The sequence below is a fragment of the Aphis gossypii genome, chromosome 2 (genome assembly GCF_020184175.1).
Source record: "Aphis gossypii isolate Hap1 chromosome 2, ASM2018417v2, whole genome shotgun sequence".
NCBI lineage: Eukaryota > Metazoa > Arthropoda > Insecta > Hemiptera > Aphididae > Aphis > Aphis gossypii.
This window is the reverse complement of record NC_065531.1, coordinates 27,807,197-27,828,371: the sequence shown is the minus strand read 5'-3', so window position 1 is coordinate 27,828,371 and position 21,175 is coordinate 27,807,197. Positions and strand designations below refer to the sequence as shown.

At 26.3% G+C, this 21,175-nt stretch overlaps 3 protein-coding genes across 5 annotated transcripts; 1 reads left to right on the top strand and 2 right to left on the bottom strand.

The window, feature by feature from the left end:
- Window positions 1–2,093: 2,093 nt before the first annotated feature.
- On the bottom strand, window positions 2,094–5,615 carry LOC114130819 (uncharacterized). The gene is made up of 3 exons (XM_027995883.2): window positions 5,468–5,615; window positions 5,044–5,182; window positions 2,094–3,529 (listed from the first exon to the last, which is right to left on the bottom strand). The coding sequence occupies exons 1-3, from the start codon at window positions 5,477–5,479 to the stop codon at window positions 2,847–2,849; spliced, it is 834 nt and encodes a 277-aa protein (XP_027851684.2). The 5' UTR covers window positions 5,480–5,615; the 3' UTR covers window positions 2,094–2,846.
- A 2,877-nt stretch (window positions 5,616–8,492) lies between these two features.
- On the bottom strand, window positions 8,493–11,912 carry LOC114130805 (venom protease-like). The gene is made up of 7 exons (XM_027995868.2): window positions 11,703–11,912; window positions 10,037–10,276; window positions 9,766–9,920; window positions 9,586–9,707; window positions 9,257–9,516; window positions 8,997–9,169; window positions 8,493–8,902 (listed from the first exon to the last, which is right to left on the bottom strand). The coding sequence occupies exons 1-7, from the start codon at window positions 11,800–11,802 to the stop codon at window positions 8,723–8,725; spliced, it is 1,230 nt and encodes a 409-aa protein (XP_027851669.1). The 5' UTR covers window positions 11,803–11,912; the 3' UTR covers window positions 8,493–8,722.
- A 2,966-nt stretch (window positions 11,913–14,878) lies between these two features.
- Window positions 14,879–21,175, top strand: LOC114130809 (uncharacterized). 3 transcript variants are annotated; one of them, XM_027995874.2, is made up of 9 exons: window positions 14,879–15,240; window positions 17,188–17,281; window positions 18,606–18,671; window positions 18,731–18,790; window positions 18,864–18,908; window positions 19,016–19,079; window positions 19,161–19,260; window positions 19,483–19,596; window positions 19,860–21,175. In XM_027995874.2, the coding sequence occupies exons 2-9, from the start codon at window positions 17,209–17,211 to the stop codon at window positions 20,031–20,033; spliced, it is 696 nt and encodes a 231-aa protein (XP_027851675.2). In that variant the 5' UTR covers window positions 14,879–15,240; window positions 17,188–17,208; the 3' UTR covers window positions 20,034–21,175. The 3 variants fall into 3 exon arrangements, with proteins under 3 accessions (XP_027851675.2, XP_050057270.1, XP_050057271.1); XM_050201313.1 differs by lacking the exon at window positions 14,879–15,240 and adding an exon at window positions 15,318–15,370; XM_050201314.1 differs by lacking the exon at window positions 14,879–15,240 and adding an exon at window positions 15,437–15,548.

The window sequence follows — 21,175 nt, the reverse complement described above, 5'->3', positions numbered from 1 at the left end:
CATTTTTATTTAAAATTACATTTTATGTTTTTTGCTTTAAAAAAAGGATCGGGAGAACATTTAAAGAATATATTTTATTTTAACATTATTTAACTTTATTGATATGTCATTTTCAAAATATTTTTTATGTATTATTTTTTAACCTACAAATTTAATTTGATGTGCATCTTGTAAGAATATATTAAAAATAATGTTATTCAACATTATCAATTAAATTTTTTTTAAATGTTGTCACTAAATTAAATTCAAAATAATACATTTGAAACATTTTGAAAAAGTTGTATTTAAAATATTTTATTTTAAATATTTCTAAAAAATTATAAGAACATAAAAAAAATAACATTATCGATGAAACTTAGTTATAAAGTTCTCAGAATATTTATGTTGAGAAATTGTTATCTGGGAAGCACACACACGCGCATTTGCGTGCGCGAGCGCACAATCTTGTACAGCTATATTTCAAGATTTTTGATTGACAAAAAGTTGTGTATTAATAATAGTTTCAAGTATAATTTTATCACATATTATTTTTCAACTTCTCTCGTTAAGAATCAACTAAATCCAATTTAATACCCAGTACCCACGATATTGAAAGTGTCACGCATTCCAGTATTTTAGTTGTATTTTAGTTTATAAAAATATTGCTTAACGTACATACATACTGTCGTTATCGTGTTATTACGAGTACCTACATTAATTACAGCGCCTGGTTGCTATGATTAATACATAAGATTTTCTTCATAACTAATTCGTTTCAACAACGCAGAAAATATGTGTTGACAAAAAAAAAAAGACAAATAACATCACTATGTAATAGTATGATTTCTATTGCACATTAGAGGCTATGCTGTGTTATTAAATACGTTAATGATTTATAATTGTGGTTATTTTTAATTTGACTAGATTTTTTATTTTTTGAAAAATGATATCGCCACTTAATTTTGTTTCGAAGATAGATATTGTATTAAAAAGACAACGGAATATTTATTAATGAACATAATACGTCAATATACTTGCCTTGGGGAACAAGCCATAGGTAATAACGAGTCCTCTCTGAAACTTGAAAGCATAATAAATAAAGTACGTTTTAATGTGCGGTGCGTCTAACTGTCTAAGAGATTCATTGAAAAAATATTTCATAGTGTGAGAGTCAAACACAACTATTATATTATAATTTTTACAATAATAGAATTTTGCAATATTTTTAATAGTATATTATTGTATGTTGGTTATTACTAATATGATAAATAATATTAATGATAATTAGACCTATGACTAAAATATTTAAAAAAACGCATTATTATAAAATTAGTCAAATATATTAAGTATTTTACTGAGGGCTCTAAATTTATTATGAGCTATGACTGCAATATTTTTTTGTTTCACATGTGGACAGTGGGGTAAAATATATTAATTATGCATTCATATTTAATTATGATTGCAGTATAAATACAACTGTAACGTAGGTAGTAGGCAATAAGTTGTCAAATCCAAATAAAGACTAATTATTTTAGACTTATACTATTCAGTGTGACGTTGATTATGACTTATGACGGGTTTTTATTATAACTTATAAGTCAAAGCTCGTTGTACATTTTCATACGGGTTTACAGCTAGTGTTCACACGGCGACGCATGTACAAAATATTTTTATACATTTCATGTGCTTGTATAGTTGTATCCATAAACCGTTACGGATTGAATATAATATTATACGAAAAAACTACACCTATACAATACATAGGCATTATTAATTATTACTCCTGTGAATGAGTTCTGTGATTATAGAATGTTTGATTCACAATAGTCAAACTATATTTTTAATTTGTCGGGTCAAATTAACTTATGATAAATGTATAATATTTAACTACGATTATAAAATCTGTTAGATGTTTAAAATTTAAAAATAAAAGCTAAAATGATGTATAAATGTGTAAGTATACCTTTAGTTGAAATATACTAATCCCTTCTAATCCACGCAAGTTACTTTTCAATACAGGAAAGTGCAACATTACTCGGGATTAGTGAAATTCCTGTACAAAACTAACAAAAATATATCAATTGTATACACCATTTAAATAATATACAACTATATAATAAGTAGGTAAATGGTATTTTTATTTTTAATTGGAGAAATAAAATCACAATACATTAAAATTACACGTATGATACCGTCTTAAACGTAAACAAATATTGTACTATTTAAATTAATAATTATTTGTTATAAAATACAGCGATGAACGATTATTGTTTGTATTTTCAAAAATACAAACGCCACTAAGAATGTATAAAATACGTATAATTGCAAATTTCTTATTATAACAATGTCCTGTGTAAAACACATAATTAATAAAATATCATTATTTATAGTTATGTATGAATGCTAACCCCTAAATGTTGTATGCAGTGGCATAGAACCGACAAAAATATTTTAAACCAATATAATACGATATTATTGACTCAGGAAACGGCGTTTATAATAATATATACGATGTCCTGAATATTATTATACAGACAAACGCAGCTTTAATCCGAGTATTGTGTAAGTATCTATACGTCTGATGTCTGTAAAACACATACATCTTTAATACCTACTTACACTGTAATATATTTTAATTTAATCGAACTATTTATAGTTTATAATATAATATAATATATTATTATTATTGAGAGTTTGATACTGTTTAGGTATTCAGACGATATTCTATACTATATACGGCGGCGCTGCACTCGGCAGACGTTCAATAATGGTTTATGGTATTGCGAATAATGTATAGAACCAAACTAAGTCTATCGTGAGGCGCGGCGGTTACCAGGTAGTAAACGTTTTTGATGCGATCGACCGCGTCAGTAATGAAACTGGTTGCCGTCGAACGGTCCGGACTGCTGTTGTTCGTACTGCGGTTCAGCGTTGTTGGTACCTGTGGCCGCGGTGGCGGTGGCGGGAGTGGCTGCGGCGTCCCGTTGCTGGAGAAACGCGGCGTCCCGTTGTTGGAGGAACGCCGGCGCAGGTCTGTTGTACGCGTGGGCTCTGAAGTGCGGCGACGAGTAGTACGGCGGCAAACCTCCGGCGGGCTGTCTGAAAAACTGAGCCTGTTCCGCCGGCTGCGGCTGGTACAGCGGCGAGCGATACGCGTCCACCACGGTCGGCTGTTCGTAAAGCGGCTGCGGTGTGGCCGGGTAGTACGGAGGGGGCGCCGCCACGTACGGCGGCCCGGCGGGGTAGTAGGGCGCGTAGTTGTACGGCGGCAGTGGTGGCGGCGCAGCCCCGTCCACGGCGTATTGCGGTTCGTACGGGTACTGTTGTAGCGGCCGATACGGATTGCCGCTCGGCACCAGCACAGGGCCGGTTGGCTGCAGGTAAGGGCCGACCGGTTGGTAAGGGCCCAACGGTTGATACGGATACGGGTACGGGTAAGGATATCCGGGACCGGCCGCGCCGCCGATGGGCACGTAGTCCTGCGAGTCTGAATAGTTGTCCGGTTTGTCCTTTCGCGTGCCCGTCGGTGAGCCTGCAGTTGTACAAGGTTCTTAAAATAATCGAAAACAACGCGGTTATAATAGTAGTTTGTTTTTACTTAGGTAAAATTAATAATGATAACAGCGATTTGTTCGTTTAGTTTGTGTACTAATAAAACTACAATGACTTATTTTTTATCATATTTAATATAACGTTAATAACGCTTTACTCTCTAAGTACCTATTATGCTATTCCTATGCGATCATTTTCGGTTAAGTATATACCACCCGCTAGCGGCGCAGGATCGCACTCAGCTTTGACCGGCACTTGGCAAATTAAATTTCCCGGGCCCCCTTACTTTCCTTATAGTTAAGCTTAAATTTTTAAAAACAAATTTGCCGTATTATAATATACCCACAAAAAACTAATAATTCATTTATATACGATAATACGTGACTCGTTGATACAAATATACAATATTAATAAACGAATAAGTTTTTAAAAATGGTTATAGGAGTTAGGACCTATTACCTAAGCTACGGTGGAGGTCCATTATAGGATTTTTAATTATTTTGTAAGTACGGGCTCTTTAAAAATAAGTTTAGGTCCAGATCTTAGACAAATGACCGAAGAAAACCGGTACGAGTACGGCCTTGGATTATCTACAAGCTACAAGTTTATTTTAGTATCGACGAAATTAATAATTAATCATTATGACTAGAAAATAATAAAATATATTTTGATATTTGAATACATATTACCTAAGAACCTATAGCTGTTTATTTTGTGCTTCGAGGTTAAGAACAATTTATAAATAATTATAATATTGTAGTTTTTGATTATCGTGTCAATTGGTTGCAACCTACCACCTACGCTAGAAATTTAAGTTAGAAAATAAAATGGATAATATAAAATAATATTTGATATTAAAATATTAATGAAGAAAGAGAGAAACAAGTCTACTACAGCGACCGCTCAGGAAGAATGATTGTAGTCAATAAATTATCAACTGATATATTTGATGCGTTATTTTTTATTTTTTTTTAGTGCAAAAAAAAATATTTTTATTTTTATATTAAAATTTTTTTGATAGCATATTTAAAGAAAAGAAATTGATACAATTTTTTAGATCAAATTTAGAATTAATACTAAATAATATATATATTTTAACTTCATAAGTCAGTTAGTACTTTAGTAGATAATATGTATCTATAGTATATAAACTATGTATGTATGTGTACTATACACATTATGTATAAAATATTAATAATTGGATAAATTAAAATATTCTACGAGTAGCTACAAGCTACAAATAATTGAAAATATTAAAGTATCTATAATTTTTAAGCCAATAGCCAATAGGTATGCCATTATGTATTGAAACATGAAATATATAGAATATGTATCCTAGATTATAGCAAATAAAAATGATGGATTTCATAATTACATATTATGTTTATACTTATTATAGTATAATATAATATATTATACACAAACAATTTTATATGGGAAGTTGGTCATACATTTTCATAATATGTAATAAATAATAATTAATAATTATTAATTTATATTTTAAAGACTTACTTTCCGTGGCAGTGTGTTTGTTATACTTTCTTACATTGGGCTGAATTTGCAATGTCTGTCCAGTTTGAGTACTAGATACTCCTTGCTGTGTTCCACTGCAAAGGATGCCGGATATAACCACCAGCAGAATTGAAAGTACCTAAACGCAATAAGAGTATTTTTCGTTTGTATTGTTAATTGTAATTTTATAAACGCGTTAAATTAAGTAGACACGAGGTTCGTATACTAACAATTTAATTATTATAATTTAAGCAGTACAGTTACGAGAGTTATACAAATACGATAGGTATATATACTTTAATATTACCGTAAATTGTAATAGGTATAATTATTAAAAGAGTAGATACTCAAATACAATAAACACTCGTCGTCACTTAAATTCAAATATGTAAGATACATGAAATATATAAATGGTCCTGCTTACTTGGATCATCATTGTGTGTAATGCCTGTTGCTGTGTAGTGTGTATTTTCAAACCTCTTGTTGAACACTGACCGTGAATGCAAATTGTACGATGGCTTTTATATAGTGGTTCACGAAGACCCAATATATCCTTCAAAGTATTTACAACGGTTTTTTTATCATTATTTATCATAAGACAATGAATTAGGCGTACCAATCAACCTCCAACAATGGTGTGAACTAGTCATCATCAACATATTCGAGACGGTTGTTGAACTTGAGTAGGAGGACGCGTGAACATTGCAATATTCGATGCGTATAAGGGTTTGGGATGTGCCTATATATAATATGATTTATGATTAATGACACTTTTGTGCATTTGGTTCATTTGGATTTAAAATCTAATTTAAGAATCTACCGGCGACACAAAAGAATTGTCCGTGATGACTGATGACTAGTCAATAATTGGCGTGTATATTGAATTAACATTTTAATCACATTTTTTGTTTGCATGCGTTATGTGTATGCAAATTAAAAATCCAACATAGAAATAAGTTTTAACTTTATAAAGATTGCTATATAAAGTAGGTATTATTGAAGTAATATTAAATTATATTTCAGTTTTTTTTATGATTAACTCACGCATATTGTTAAGACGATGTTCTTATGTGTATTAAATAAAGGTTTTTATTAGGTAACAGTTTTAAATAAAAAAATACAAAAATAGGATGTTACAGCCAAATTGGTCTTCTAAATAACTTTTGATTTGAATTCAAATATATTCAAAATAAAAGTAAATATTGTTTTTGTATACAATTTGTGTTTTATATCTCTTAATTATTTTTTCTTATTTTTAATATCTAATATATTATATCCAATCTATAAACGTAATATTTTCAATAATTATAATATACACATGTGCAATTATAATAATGCATTATAATTAGCCACATGTGATTACTGTACCTAATATATTTTAATTGTTAATATAATAAAAATGGCCACTCAATGACAACACTAATTTTTTTTTATATTTATAAATAGGCATAGGTACAGCTTACATTTTATTTTTAGTTTTTTTACGAATGTCGTATACTGATAGTACTTGATAGTGCTACAACTTTGAATAGAAAAATTTCAAAAATGAAAATGCCATTAGGGATAAGTAACTTATTTTCTCTTAACTTAATGTACAAATTTAATAATTAACAAAAATTATGCTAATTATAAAAAAGTACTATTGTATAAACCGTACCTATTGTAATAAAGATAACAATTAAAAAAATTGTCTTGTACTAATGTCTAATGTAGACCGCAAACGTAAAAATAATTATAAATTGCCATTACATTATACAATTATAAACATGTGACACAATAATACAAAATTACAAAATAAATAATTGTTTATTTTTATTATAACTTAAATAAGTTATAATTTACAACATTGCATTTATACAGTAGGTAGTCAGTAATATTCTACCTATGTGATTTTCCTTAGTATAATAATATCTATCTACCTAGTACCTACTATAATATTACTATCAGTTAAACAATGGTAGTATACTAGTATTATACAATATTACCTATATCGTATTATACACTTAGCTACATTTTGACTATCATCTCCCTAATATACGTGTTACTAGTTGGTAGTTACACCTACTTACTATTTTTTTATACTTTAACTAAAATATTGAAAATTTAATTTAATTTTATATTATAGTATTTATTTACTTTATGATAGTTATGTAATGGTTGACTAAATTAAAATGCCGAGGAACAAATCAAAACTTATATGGTTTAAAAATTCTAAAACCTAAATAATATTTACTGTTAACAATAAATCATAATTTATTATAGCTATTAACTTTGGCCATTTTAAACAGTATATAATATCAAATATTTAATGTTATATTATACATTTATGGTACATTTTATAGATATTTAATAATACATTAACGAATTATATAAACATCAAAGTGTTGTTTAATAATATAAATTGTAATACAAATGACAAAGTTATTTTCATCGAGATGTAAGATAACAAAATATTTAAAAAATATAGATATAGGTAACTATTTTTAACGATATATAATATTTTTTAAATATATTGCGCACTATCACTTATCAGTATATTATCGTATTATATGTCACTATGTTAAACTAGTGTAGTCTACCTGTAATATATTTTATTCATGTACAAAACATAGATAAGTAATTAGGTATATACTATATATACCATTAAAATACAACAATAGAAAACAATTTTTATGTATATAAAAACTATTATTTTTACAAGATGTATTTACGAGGTGTGCATCTCTAAATGTTTTGTACCATAAAGAAAAATACAAAAGGCACGCAACTACAAATGATCAATTTAGAATTTTTGATAATATCTGTGTGATTTATATAAGTTATAACTATTATCATTTATCACTTATTATACGATTTTTAATTTATGTATATTAGGCTCGGACTTATGTAGGTACTCTCAAACGATTTTGCGTTTGTTGACTTTTATTATATGCTCGGTTAAGGGTACTGACCGACTTGAACTTGGCAATTGACATTGATGTGCACAGATTATGACTAAAGGTGGGGTCATCTGAGTATCTGAGTTGTCTTATTTTCAGTTATTCATTTGCTGCTAATCGTTCATCTTTCTGTCCATTGTAATATGGGCAATAGGTCGTGTTTGATGTAACAATGGGTTATTGGATACATTTTAATCTATAGAATAGATCAATACAACTACGAGTCTACATAAATGTTCGTTCTATTATAATTCTATGTGCGGTAAACAATGTTGTCGAATCACGCACATTTTTATTTTCAATAACTATTATTGAATAATTTATTATTTTAACGTATTTATTTTTTATATTTTTACATTTAAATTTTAAAATATGTGTTTTTTTTTCCTAAAAATGTTTGAAAATGATGGTTGTAGTTTATATTTATCACTATATAGGTAGTTTATTAGGTAAAGTTGATAGGTGGAAGATTAAAATGGATTATATTATTAAAAAAAAAACAACAAAAAATTAAATAAAATACCTACATATATTTGAGTTCTTCATTCTACATCTATTATGCTATTGATACAGACGATATTGAGATATAGTCAGTATAGACCTAAAAAGTATTAACATCATTCACAACTACTATCAACAATAAAAAAAAGAAATTGAACATAATTATATGGTTTTGAATGGAGATAAATATCATTTAATTCAAATATGTGTTTTATTATTTTAATAGTCATTAGGTATAGTTATTTAATTTTTGGCCAAACGATTTGTTCAATCCATGATATGTATTTCGATACCCGAGTATAAACAGCAGGCGAATCTTTTTCTCCACAAGATGCTCCCGCAAATGATGTTATTCCTATTTGTGAATACATACACATGTATGTATTGTGTTTTATTTGAATCGGACCACCTGAATCGCCCTATAACGACGTAAAAAATAAATTACAATAATAATAAAAAAAAAGTTTATAATGTTAAACTTTAATTATTTGTATAAAAATACAAAATACTTACTGTACAAGTATCATTTCCACCTTCTGCATTGCCAGCACATACCATAAGGTCATCAACTATTCCTTGTGATAATTTTTTATTTCTATTTGTCAGGTATAAGAAACTTTTATCGCACTCTTTAGCCGGAATAGTGTCTATACGTACTTTTAATAACTGTGAGCTAGGAAGTGAAGCTAAATATTTTTATTTTTATTATATTTAAAAATTATAAATGTATATATGTATATTATATAAAATTTCGAATAGAAAAACGAACTTACCTACTTCAGTTCTTCCCCATCCTGTAGCTATTATTGATGGGGGTCTTAAAGAATGATCTGTATTGAGACAAATAGGTCGTACAAATGGCGAGAATTCTACATCTCTTTCTAGTCGAAATAATGCTATATCATTGTACAAAGATGGTGGTTTGTAATTTGGATGTACTATGCGTTCTACTATTTTATAGTCTTTAGGTCTAGCCTCGTCAGTTTCCGAGTTATAATCTAAATCACCTAAGCGGACCCATTGTGCGTATGTCCTGAAAATAAAGGTTTTTTATAACAGTTTATAAAGTAAATATAATGTATGTATGTATAAGTAAGCATACTGTGTAAGTTTACTGCCAAATTTTTCACAGTGGGCTGCTGTTAGTACAAAATTCTTACTTATCAACGTTCCTCCACATAACCACGAATAGATGTCTGGTTTTTCACTATAACCCAACAAAGCCTGTAATTATAAAATATAAATACAATAAAAATAAATATTATTTATTTAATATTATCACCATGTGAGGAAATTCTTTTGGTTTAGCTTCTGTGCCGTTGGTAATTAAAGTAATGGCATCATAGCAATCTTTAACTTTGAGGTAATTATTCTGATTTGATATTAATATTGGGTCTTTAATCTTATAATAAATTAATTCTGAATACTCAGTACACTCTATATGCACGAAACAAAAATATAAAAGAATAATTATAAAATAAATTATTATACGATAATATTTTAAGTAAATTACTCATTACATTAGTAAATAGTAATCAGTAGTATATACATACTTTCAGTGGCTGAGTATGCTTGCATCACACTTGGTTTTTTGGTTGTAGAAGTAGATGTAGATGGATTAACGGTAACGGTTTTATTTTCTGGCGGACAACACACTATTGGAACTGATCCACTGAATGAGCATAATTGTGGTATAATATTTTTCTTAAGTCCTTCCTTTGCTACCGGACAGTTTTCAATGTTCCGACAAATGGAGTTGGAAGATTTTCCATCGCCTTTGCGGCAAATATCTCCTATAAATGAATATTACAAAAATAACTATATGTCAATACTTCAGTTTATTTTTATAGTCAATTAATTAATATACTTTAATCTAAAATTACAAAATTACAAAATATAAACACTATTTTATTCATTCCTAAGGGTAAATGTGTATTGTCTTTTAAATTTAAATTTTGAATACAATATTTATAACGTCTAGGTGATCAACAAATATCTCGAAAATAGTATAACCTGCAGATGACAATTTGTTGAAATTATCAAAATTAAACTATCTTTATTTTATAGTTTTTATACTTTTACATGAAAACGAAATCAAGAATAATATATATCTAAATTTAGACATAGTAGAGATAATAAAAAAATTAGAATTTGAAAATAGATTTTTTTAAAAATATATTGAATGCAGTTATTAACATACACATACTTAGTTAATATTGTCACTTGTTATCATATTTCTTTAAAACCAATAGTTTTTACCTTTACAAATCCTTACAATAAATAAAGATAAAATATAAAAACGGGTAACCACTATGTAATGTGTTGTACATTAGGTATCTAATGTATCTCGTAATTTAGTGTAAAGTACAAACAATTGAAATATCTGAGTAAAATTTTAATTTAGTAATAAATTATTATTAATCCCTAACCTGGACGATGACGGTCTATCGATTTTTAATATATTACAAAGTATATTACTTAGTTTAATTATATAGATTTTGAAATTGTCATAAAAAAATTGCACCTATTTATAATCTATAAATAGCTAAAAAACAATCAAAATACTTTGAAATTTATACCATGTACCTATAATTATTATTTAGAAAATTCTGATAGAAGCTTTTGATGAAAAATGCAAGTACGTATATCGTTACTTGTTTTATAACAATAAAAATTTTTGTTATTCCTGATAGGTTTTATAGGTTTTTTAATTTAGAAAATACTAAAAAATTTTAATTTTGACCTCTTAAAAATATTAGCTATCACTTTACTATTAGTAAATAAAATGCAATTAAAAATACAAGTACTTTCTATAATATAAATCGTGTTTACATACACAAGTATCACACACTCATGACTCATCATTACAAAATCAGTAGGTAAATACATTTCTCCACTCAAGAATCTAAAATAAAGTATCGCATGAAATATAAGTTTGTTATGATTTATGGCATATGAAAATTTGCTTAGTAGATTAAAGTATAATATTATATCTCTTCCTATGATTTATCAAAAAAAAAAACAATCTGTATTGAATTTACAATTTTTGAACTGGCATTTTATTATATTTAACTCTTATATAGTTATATTATATTATATACTTTGAAGAAAATAAACATTAAAATTTAAAGCCAATAGGTCCACACTTCGCAATATCTATCTCCGATAATTATTTAGTAATTTGAACTATATAATATATATATTAAAACGTAATCGTACCTTCATATAATTCCAATATTTGTGCATTGTATCCCAAATTCATAAGACATAATATTAACACCGTCAAAAAATATTGTAAGGTTGTATAACTTCTCATCATTAATAAAATAGTTTTAATATTTTATTCTAACAAAGAGTTTATTAATATTTTTGTTTACAATAATCAACTAAATAATCTTACAGTCTACAGACCTAAAATTTATTGTAGATTCGTTTAAATTAGTTAATTATACAGCAAACACACACAGACACACACATACACTATGATAATAAACCCCACTTCGCTATACTGGTTCTTGACCATGAAATACAATATTATATATATTTTATACCTAACTTAAGAATATTTCCATTGAGTAGTCGAGGTCACATCCTCATGGCTCATATTATGACTACAAATTAATTATCAGTGGATCCGAGTGGATGGAAAACTTATGTTTATTTGTTAATCAACTGGTTAGTGGTAACGATTGCAGACGATTCATTTATTTGTGTATATTATTAATTTGAACTGTTCTAAGAGAAACAAATGATGATATCTGTTATTTTGATTTCTTATAAAAACTAGCAAATAAAATGTATTTAAAGAAATTCGATTTTTAATTTTTAAATAAAGTAAGTATAAAAATTCCCTAATAATACCAATGAGCTATTAACTAGTAATTATTATTATTCATATTGATAATGATGCGTATGCATCGTTTGCGAGTTAAAAAAAACTGGTTTATTTCTAAGAACCGTTTAGAAATTTAATAAAAATTCTTAGAAGACCTTGCCTAAGTATCCATATTTTGCAATAATTAACATTTTTCAACAACATGATGTAAAACGAAAAATACATAACAACTATCGATATAAATTTTAACACTTAAAGTAGTTTAATTTAATAGTAGGTACTAGGTAGTATTAATCAATAATAGCAACATTTAAATTGATAAATGCAAACTAAAACATCTATTAAGTTTTTTACTATTCTAGTAGCATTAGATATTACATTGTTATAACTTATAACTTATAATAAATCTTTTGCTTTCAAGTTTCAACCAGGTTCGAAATGTCGAATAGAAAAAGAAAGAATTGTAACGTAAATAGTTTTATATAAATAAATAAACATAAAACTCTAAAATACCTAAGTATTATGGTATGAACCTATACGACTATATTTAATTTGATCATTAAAAATGTTAAACATTAATTGTTCATTTATTTGCACATAATTTGAATTCGTGAAACATAAAATCCATAATACGTAAGTTTAAAGATAATTAGGTAATGGTTTTTAATCAAAATATAGCTTTTATAGTATATATTTTAAGATTGGAGATTCTAAACGTAGCAATGAATGTATAGTTGTATAAATTTAACTTTTACAATGATAAGTGTGTTTTATTTTATCTCCTACACCGCTTTTATGAAAAGTAGAAATATTCTTATATTTAAAGATTTTTGGGATAGATTTTTAGAAATGCATCAGATTTAGTTATTGGTACCCTAGGGGGAATGCAAAATAAAAATATTTAGTTATTTTCTAATAATAAGGGGTAAACGATTTTTTTTTTTTTTTTTGGTTTAAAAAAAAAATAATTGCAGAGCCTTGAAGAAATCAACAGATTTTAACATTTATTTTGCGTTTTTAAGACAATATTATTATGTTCAAAATAGTAATTTATAAATATTTAAAAATTGTTTAGTTTATTTTCGATTTATACTTGTTGGCTGTTTTACTACCTAGTTAAGTTAGGCCATGTACCTAGACACACCAGCTACATCAACACACGCCACACGGAGACGGTGTTGACATAAAATAATAAGTTTGAAGTCACATAGTACAACAGAGGTGTAGGTAGGATTTTTTTATGGTTAGGGCTAAACAACAAAAAAATTAATAAGTATTAATTAATTGTGTGTTCATGAAGTAATATTCGGCACGACTGCAATACTACTGGGCTATTGACGATTATCCGTAATTGTTGAGTATCCGGTATAGTATTATGATGTGCAAGGTTCATGACCTTTTTTATGACATTTTATCTATACGGAATCGATTCAAAGATATTAAGATAATAAGTTGAACTCAATTCAAACACATAAAAGTAGCATGGACTCAATTCATTATCATCGGTTGACGGTTATTTAATATTTTACCTATTAAATGAATTTTATTTACTTAGGTAGGTATAGTTTATTTACGTTACATTTTAAATAGTACCTATTTAGATATTGTATCAAATCCGGACGGACATTATCTTGGTTTTAATTTTATTTTTAAGTGATGATTATTAGATTTTAACTGACAAAATATAGAATTAACGTCAACATAGCATCTCCTTCCCTCGTAACCGACGTACCTAACCAAAATGACGCTATTCTGTGATATTATTATGTATATTACAATTTACAATAATATACAATATATATACTTTTTTCAAGCAGTCATCGTCTCGGAAAGTCGAAGGATGGGCGATTAAAATAATAATATGTCTTCTACGTCACTGAACTGTGTGTTAATTCAGTGCTCCTACTTAAAACACCAACAACCTCAACGCGCAGAATACATTCTCAACAGATAATAAGTCTTCAAGTCGGATCTTTTTCAAAAAAAAGTTTTTCGCGTTCACTTGTTTCGGAAACGCATACGGGACCTATGTCGGTTTACATGCATTTTGACGTAGGTAGAAAGCCTAGATATTATTATCTAGGCTCTCTAGACGTAGAGATAATATGCCATAGAACAATACTGTAGACGTTGGTCATACACCTAGTTATGTCCTCATACCTAGGTTAAATATTAAATACTAAATACTAAATTATAACAATTTTATTGTTCAATGAATTGACTATGAAGTATGATTATAGCCTTATAGGATCGTAGCCAATAATAGGTAGTAATTGTTATAGGTAATATTATTGTGTACATAGGTAGTTCATAGGCCTATACATTTGTTTATAGGTCTATGATGCTATGATGTAGTTATCCGCTCTGACGGTCTGTCAGCTTAATATGGGCCCATGGCCTATCATCGACCGAGAACCATTGTACACACTACACAGTTATAAAATTATTATATAAAATTACATAAAATTTTAAAGATAAAAAAATCATTATAGGTTATCAGTAGCACGAACCGCCATTCTAACTTGGAAAGCGATAAGGAAATGGGTGTACTACTGTATATCCCATACAGCGTTAACAGTAAACAATAAACGCGTCGACTGTCGAGGCACAACACTAAACATTAATTTAATATTTTGCATAGAAAATAACGTCTTTACTCTTTAGTCTTTAGCCATCATTGATTTTACTCATTTATGCTCGTTCTGAGTTCATACAAAGTCAGTGTTTTTTTTTTTTTTTTTTTTAGTTAACGATTTTTCAATTTAACTCTGTTTCGCTAAACGAATCAAGTAGGGTCTTGACGGATTTTCGTAATCTACAAAAGTACACCATCGACTATAATATAATATAGGTTCATATTTTACACCTATATCGTAAAAAACGTATATATGATATGTTTTTCATTGGTTAAAGATTAAGTTGGTAAGTAAATAATATTGTATAGTGTTTAAGTACTTTACTACTGTTATAGTCGTAGATATACTTCATTTTATTTGAAATAGTGAAGAAATAAACATGGTTTTAATTTACTAATCAAGCTATTTTGAATTTGGTAAAGTTTATCAATTTAAACTTGACTAATGATATTTTATTGTATTTAAATTTATTTGTTCAATGGGTAGACAAGTAGAGTTCATATTTTGCATTAATAATGATTTTAAAAATATTCCTATTTATACGAGTAGGTACCTAGGTATTTAAGTATTTAAAATTTCTATTTTTGTATTCAGGTAACTACCTTGTAATTTAATATGTGCTTGTTATAGATTTACTATCTACTATATAGGTATTTTTATAAATATTAAATATCAAAATAACATTTTTCTCACTGCAATGAAAATGTTTTCAAGAATCTAGTGTACAATATTATTAGTTTATTGATAATATTAAAAAAATATTATGTGTGGCTTGTTTTACTGTTGTTTTTAATTTAGTTGACAAATGAAAATATAAACTACCTACTCATTTAATTTGTATTTGGTATAATTTGTTCTAAATGTAACAAAATTCAATTTCGTATTTATATAAAAATATTAGCACGAAGTTGATGTATTGATTAAAGTTTTACTCGGTTCAAATTCATACTCACCTATTAAATTTTTATTTTATATTATTGTTAAATTATATATTTCTATAATGTATAATACTTTTAAGTACTTTTATTTATTGAGTGTTATTATTTGTAATCATGTATCTACATGAGCATATATTACCAGGTATATTACTATAAATATTTAATGAGTATACCTTTGGTTATAGATATCAATAATTTCAAGGGTAGATATAATTTATTTTATTATGAAAAGATTTGTTGAATAATTTTTTAGTTAATATTGCATTTATTGCAATACCTACTAACTACATTTTATTAAATTATAAATATTTTTAGGACTGATGACTATTTTTAATTGCCATATAAAGTAAATACTGATATTATATATTTAAATAACCTACATACTAAGTTTAGTCAAAAGATAAACAAATCATTAAATTTATTGATTATTATAACTTGTATGAATAACTTATCTTAAGAAATGAGATGCATATTATTAATATATTTTTAATTTACCTATAACTGCATTGATTAATAGTAATAATAACTTTGGTACATCATAATAAATTACAATACCAATCTGTAATAATTGTATTCTGTCCCTTGAAATGTAAGTAAAAATTGAGTATTTTTTTCAAAGCATACATGCTTATTATATCAAAAATATTAAAAGCTTTATAAAAATTTAAAAATTAAACAAAGAGAATTCCAATTTACTAATTGATTTATTATTTAACTTAATTTTAGATCATAATACATCAGCCGTATAAATATCTTATGATTCCATGAGTAGGGCAGGGGGCTCTTGCCCATCCCTGTACCTCAAAATGAATTAAAACAAATTTTTATTTAATTATTATTGGCATTTTTATAATCTTGTTTTAATTTGCCCCCCCCCCTGATTGAAATTCTAGCTATGCCCATGTTATGATCCTATTTGATGAAGTTTTGTATTTTATTTAGGATTTATCAAACAACTTTATTGGGTTACTTTTATAAACTATCTTTACAGTTATTTATATTTGATGGCTTTATATTTTTAATTTTACTTCAATTTTGAATACATTATTATTATGGAATATAGATTATATTAAAATAATTTTTGTGCTTTACTGCATTATAATACTACTTGAAGTTTTCATTATATCTTTAAATACATATTTGATTGGAATAGGATGCTTAAGTATTATGTAAAATACACATTTAAACAAATAAAATATAAACACGATTATAAACTTAATTATTTTTTTATGAGGAAGTACTAAAAATATATGTTACTTTTATTATATTTTGTTTTTGTGTTTTGTTTTGATCAGGTTCTGTGCACTAAGATAAGTATGACAAAAAAAGTTTCTAAATTGAATTGGGATGCAGAACCGGAAATAGGTGAACATGAAGTCAGATATGCAGGTTATTATTTATAAAGATTTTAATTTTATGGATATTTTAACTTAATTATTAATAATATTTATACAGAAAATTGTAATAAATATAGTTAACTATATCATAAGCACAATTAGGTAGACCAATATTTTTAGGGGTGTACAAAAAGTGAAGAACTAAGAGTATATCAATATGTACAGTTTGGTACAAAATATTCAATTAATAATAATATTGGTAATTGTGCGTTATCACGACTACTGCGGACCACATATAAGTTATTGCGACAATCATATATTATGAGTTACAGGAAGGGTGGCCAAACTTTTTTTGGTCACGATCTACTAAAAATATACTTCACCTTTGAGGATTGAATTCTATAGAAAATTTTATTTTATTATTGAATAACTACAATTATTAAAAAACATATAGGGCCCTAAAAATAAATTCTAACATGATTGACCTTGAAATTGGCCGCCCCTGGGTTATAGCAACGCCGGGTTCCATTCTAATCTTGCATTTTGCAAGTGAATTATATTTATAATTCTATTAGGGATTTCTATAGTAATTTTTTTTCATTACATTTTAAAACTGAGCAATATTGTAATTGTAAATATTATGCTAGCACAGTAATATAAGTATTTCTATTGTTGTGGTCACCCAAATTGTCTGGACAAAACCAGTCTCTTTATTAGAAATAGTAATAATAATATTAATATATAATATAAACTAGTCATTTTTCTTTTTATGAGAAAAATGTTAAAAGAAGTATAGTAAAAAGAATTTTTTTAAAAAAGTAACTTGACTTTTAAGTTTTTACTTGTATAAATTATTATGTTCCTGAAAATTTGTAATTTAAGTTAATTACTCAAATTAATTTATATTTTAAAATTAACTTTGACTTACCTTGGTTATTTTTTTAGGATAGCTTAGCTTAAAATAGTTAAAAAGGTTGGTGAACTTGCCCAACTTTGACATTAGTATTAAATTAGTTTATACGTTGCATTTTGTCTCCTGAACTGTTCATTATTATTTTAAAAAATCCCAATAATGTTCCTAATTTCAATTTTTAATCAATAGAAAAGTTACTATTTTTAATAATATCTGAAATTGATAGTTTTTAATAAAATAAAATACAATTGTATGGTTCCATTTTTTATTTTTGTTCAAATAACTTGAAAGTGAATAATAGTAGGTAAATACTAAGTAATTAAAAGATAATTTCATAATTTATATGAATTTTTGGTTTTTATAATTTGAGATATAATGAATTAGGTATTATAGAAAGTATTATAAATAATATAATTATTAGTTTTTACAGATAACAATTATAATTAATATTTATATTTTGTAGCATATGTTATCAAATCAACAAAAAAATCTAGATCATCACCTGAGAAAAGACCATTTTTGCCTTATGGTAAGAATATATTTACAATTAAAATTGTACAGTTTTATAATTTATTTTTATTTTACTAGGAGTTGGACCTGTTGTTGACTGTGAGATTGATGATGATAACGGAAAACCTGATTATTCAAGTAAGAATAAATTGCAAAAATATAAATATTTTATGCAAACTATTTAATAAAAAATTTTTTTATTAATTTAAAGGTTATAGTATAATACCAAAAGAGAATAAAGAAACAACAATAAAAGGTAAATAAATTCATAAACTTAACAATAGACTAAATGTAATTCAGTGAGGTAATTTTTAAATATCAAAATACTTATTAATCAATTATATTTTATTTTTATTATTTTAGAACAAACAAAAGAGTTAAAACAAACCAAAAAAACACCAAGTTCTGAATTATCTCTTGATCACGTGTAAGAATTTTATTATTTAATTTTTATAATTTTAAATTCAATAAGTATAAATAATATAAATCTATTATTATTTATGTATAGTTATAAGGTAATACGTGAATTAAAACTACCAACATTTCAAAGGGTTATAAAACAAAATAAATTTGAATTAATAAGAATAGCTAAACGTCGTCCAGATCGGGTAAATATGTCATTTTTATTCAAAATAGATACAATTAAAATTTGGGGCCCTAGTGCCTTACTAAATTGAACACTATATTAAACTTAGCCTATTTCAATTAGTACCTTGGTAAATCACTTACAACTTTCTTAATACAATTTTATATTTTTAAGGGCCTTTAAAGCCATTTTATTGATGATCCAATAAATTATTATTTAACTCTATTATTCTTTTTATTTTTAGTCTCATTTATATGTCGTTAAACTTTTGCTAAATACAATATTTAATCCTGTTCAGAAAGTTTGGATATATTCACAAATAAGGGAAGTATTAAATATCCCACATCATGAATTTAAAGTAAGTAAATTTATTTGCAATTTAAAATATTATTAACCCTTTAACTGCCTCACTAATATATTGCTGTAACTGCAACTGTATCAATTTAATTTTATTCATTATTACTTTTTTTAATTGGAGATTTTTATTCTATGTACTATAAATTAGAAGAAAGTATTAATATGACAGCAAAGTTAAAGGGTTAATTAAGGTAAAATATATTATTTATATTTATTTGTGTATTAAACGATGAGTAATGACATAACTTTTATTTTTTTATTTAGAGCGTTCAATATGTATACACAGTATTAGCACCTGAAGTAGCGCTAATGGTTCTAAAACATAAATTCAAATGCTTTGCTAAAATATGCAATGAAAATCAATTGAGTTCTTTGTCACTTTTAAATAGTACATTTTTTGCTGAACGATTTAAAAAGGATTTACATTGTCGAACCTAACAAAATTATAATGTATTATAATTATTATAGATTGTATGATTTTTTTTTTTTTATTATTATTATATAAGTAAATGATATGTATTAGTTAGGCATTTATTATTTTTTATAAAACGATACTCACTTAATTTTAAGTAGAATTCATTTTCAAGTGCTTAGAAGGCATATTTAATTAATTTAGTGATAAAGACTGAACATTAGGAAATAATTTATCTTAAATATAATTTATTATATTGATACCTTTAAAATATGTTTACAATAATAAATTAAACTGACATTTTTGTAAAAAAATATGTTTTAAACTGTTATTCTTAATTTTAATAATTTATTGTTCATAAAAAAAAACATATAGTTAATTTAGTGCATGTGTTGTATGCTATTTACATTAATAAGGTTATCTACGCATTTTCCTATTCTATCTTTAACACTAAACTATCTTTATGATTGTATTCACACATGCTTCGTTGTCTAGTATGTGTTCGGTACTTTTAAAATGCGTCCGTATTTGTAATTTACTGTGTATTTGAGTTTTTATGAAAATTAGTAATTTGGGTGAATTTTACAGGAACATTATTTTTAAAAATGAATCTTGTGTCAACTTTTTAAAAGAAAGTGGGTTATTACCGAATTTAAATATATATACTAAATTAAATGCTGCGGGTGATATGGTGACATACTGACATGAAAGAAACATTAAAAAATAGTTAAAAACAAAATCCAAACAGTCAATTAGTTAAAACTAAATACAAGACATAAAAGATACATATTACATATTTGTCTAAAATGATTATAATTTCAATGAAAACTGTAAAACTATGAGCTCCAATAATAAATTGTAGGTAAGTTTAGTATATATTTCTTCGTGTAGATACTAGAGAGTATACAACACGTACCGTTAATTTGATATTTTTTGGATTTTTTTCAAAAATTTAACATTACCAATTGAAATATTTTGAATATAAATAACTTACTATTGAATGACCTATGTTTTGGCAATTTATTTTTATATAAGTACCTATTTTTATATTTTATAGCTATTAATTTAAAATTTTATTTTTAATTAAACCATTTTAATTTCTAAAATATATAGATATTTCATAGACCTTTAATCTCATATTAAGTGTAATATAAAAGTATAAAATAGA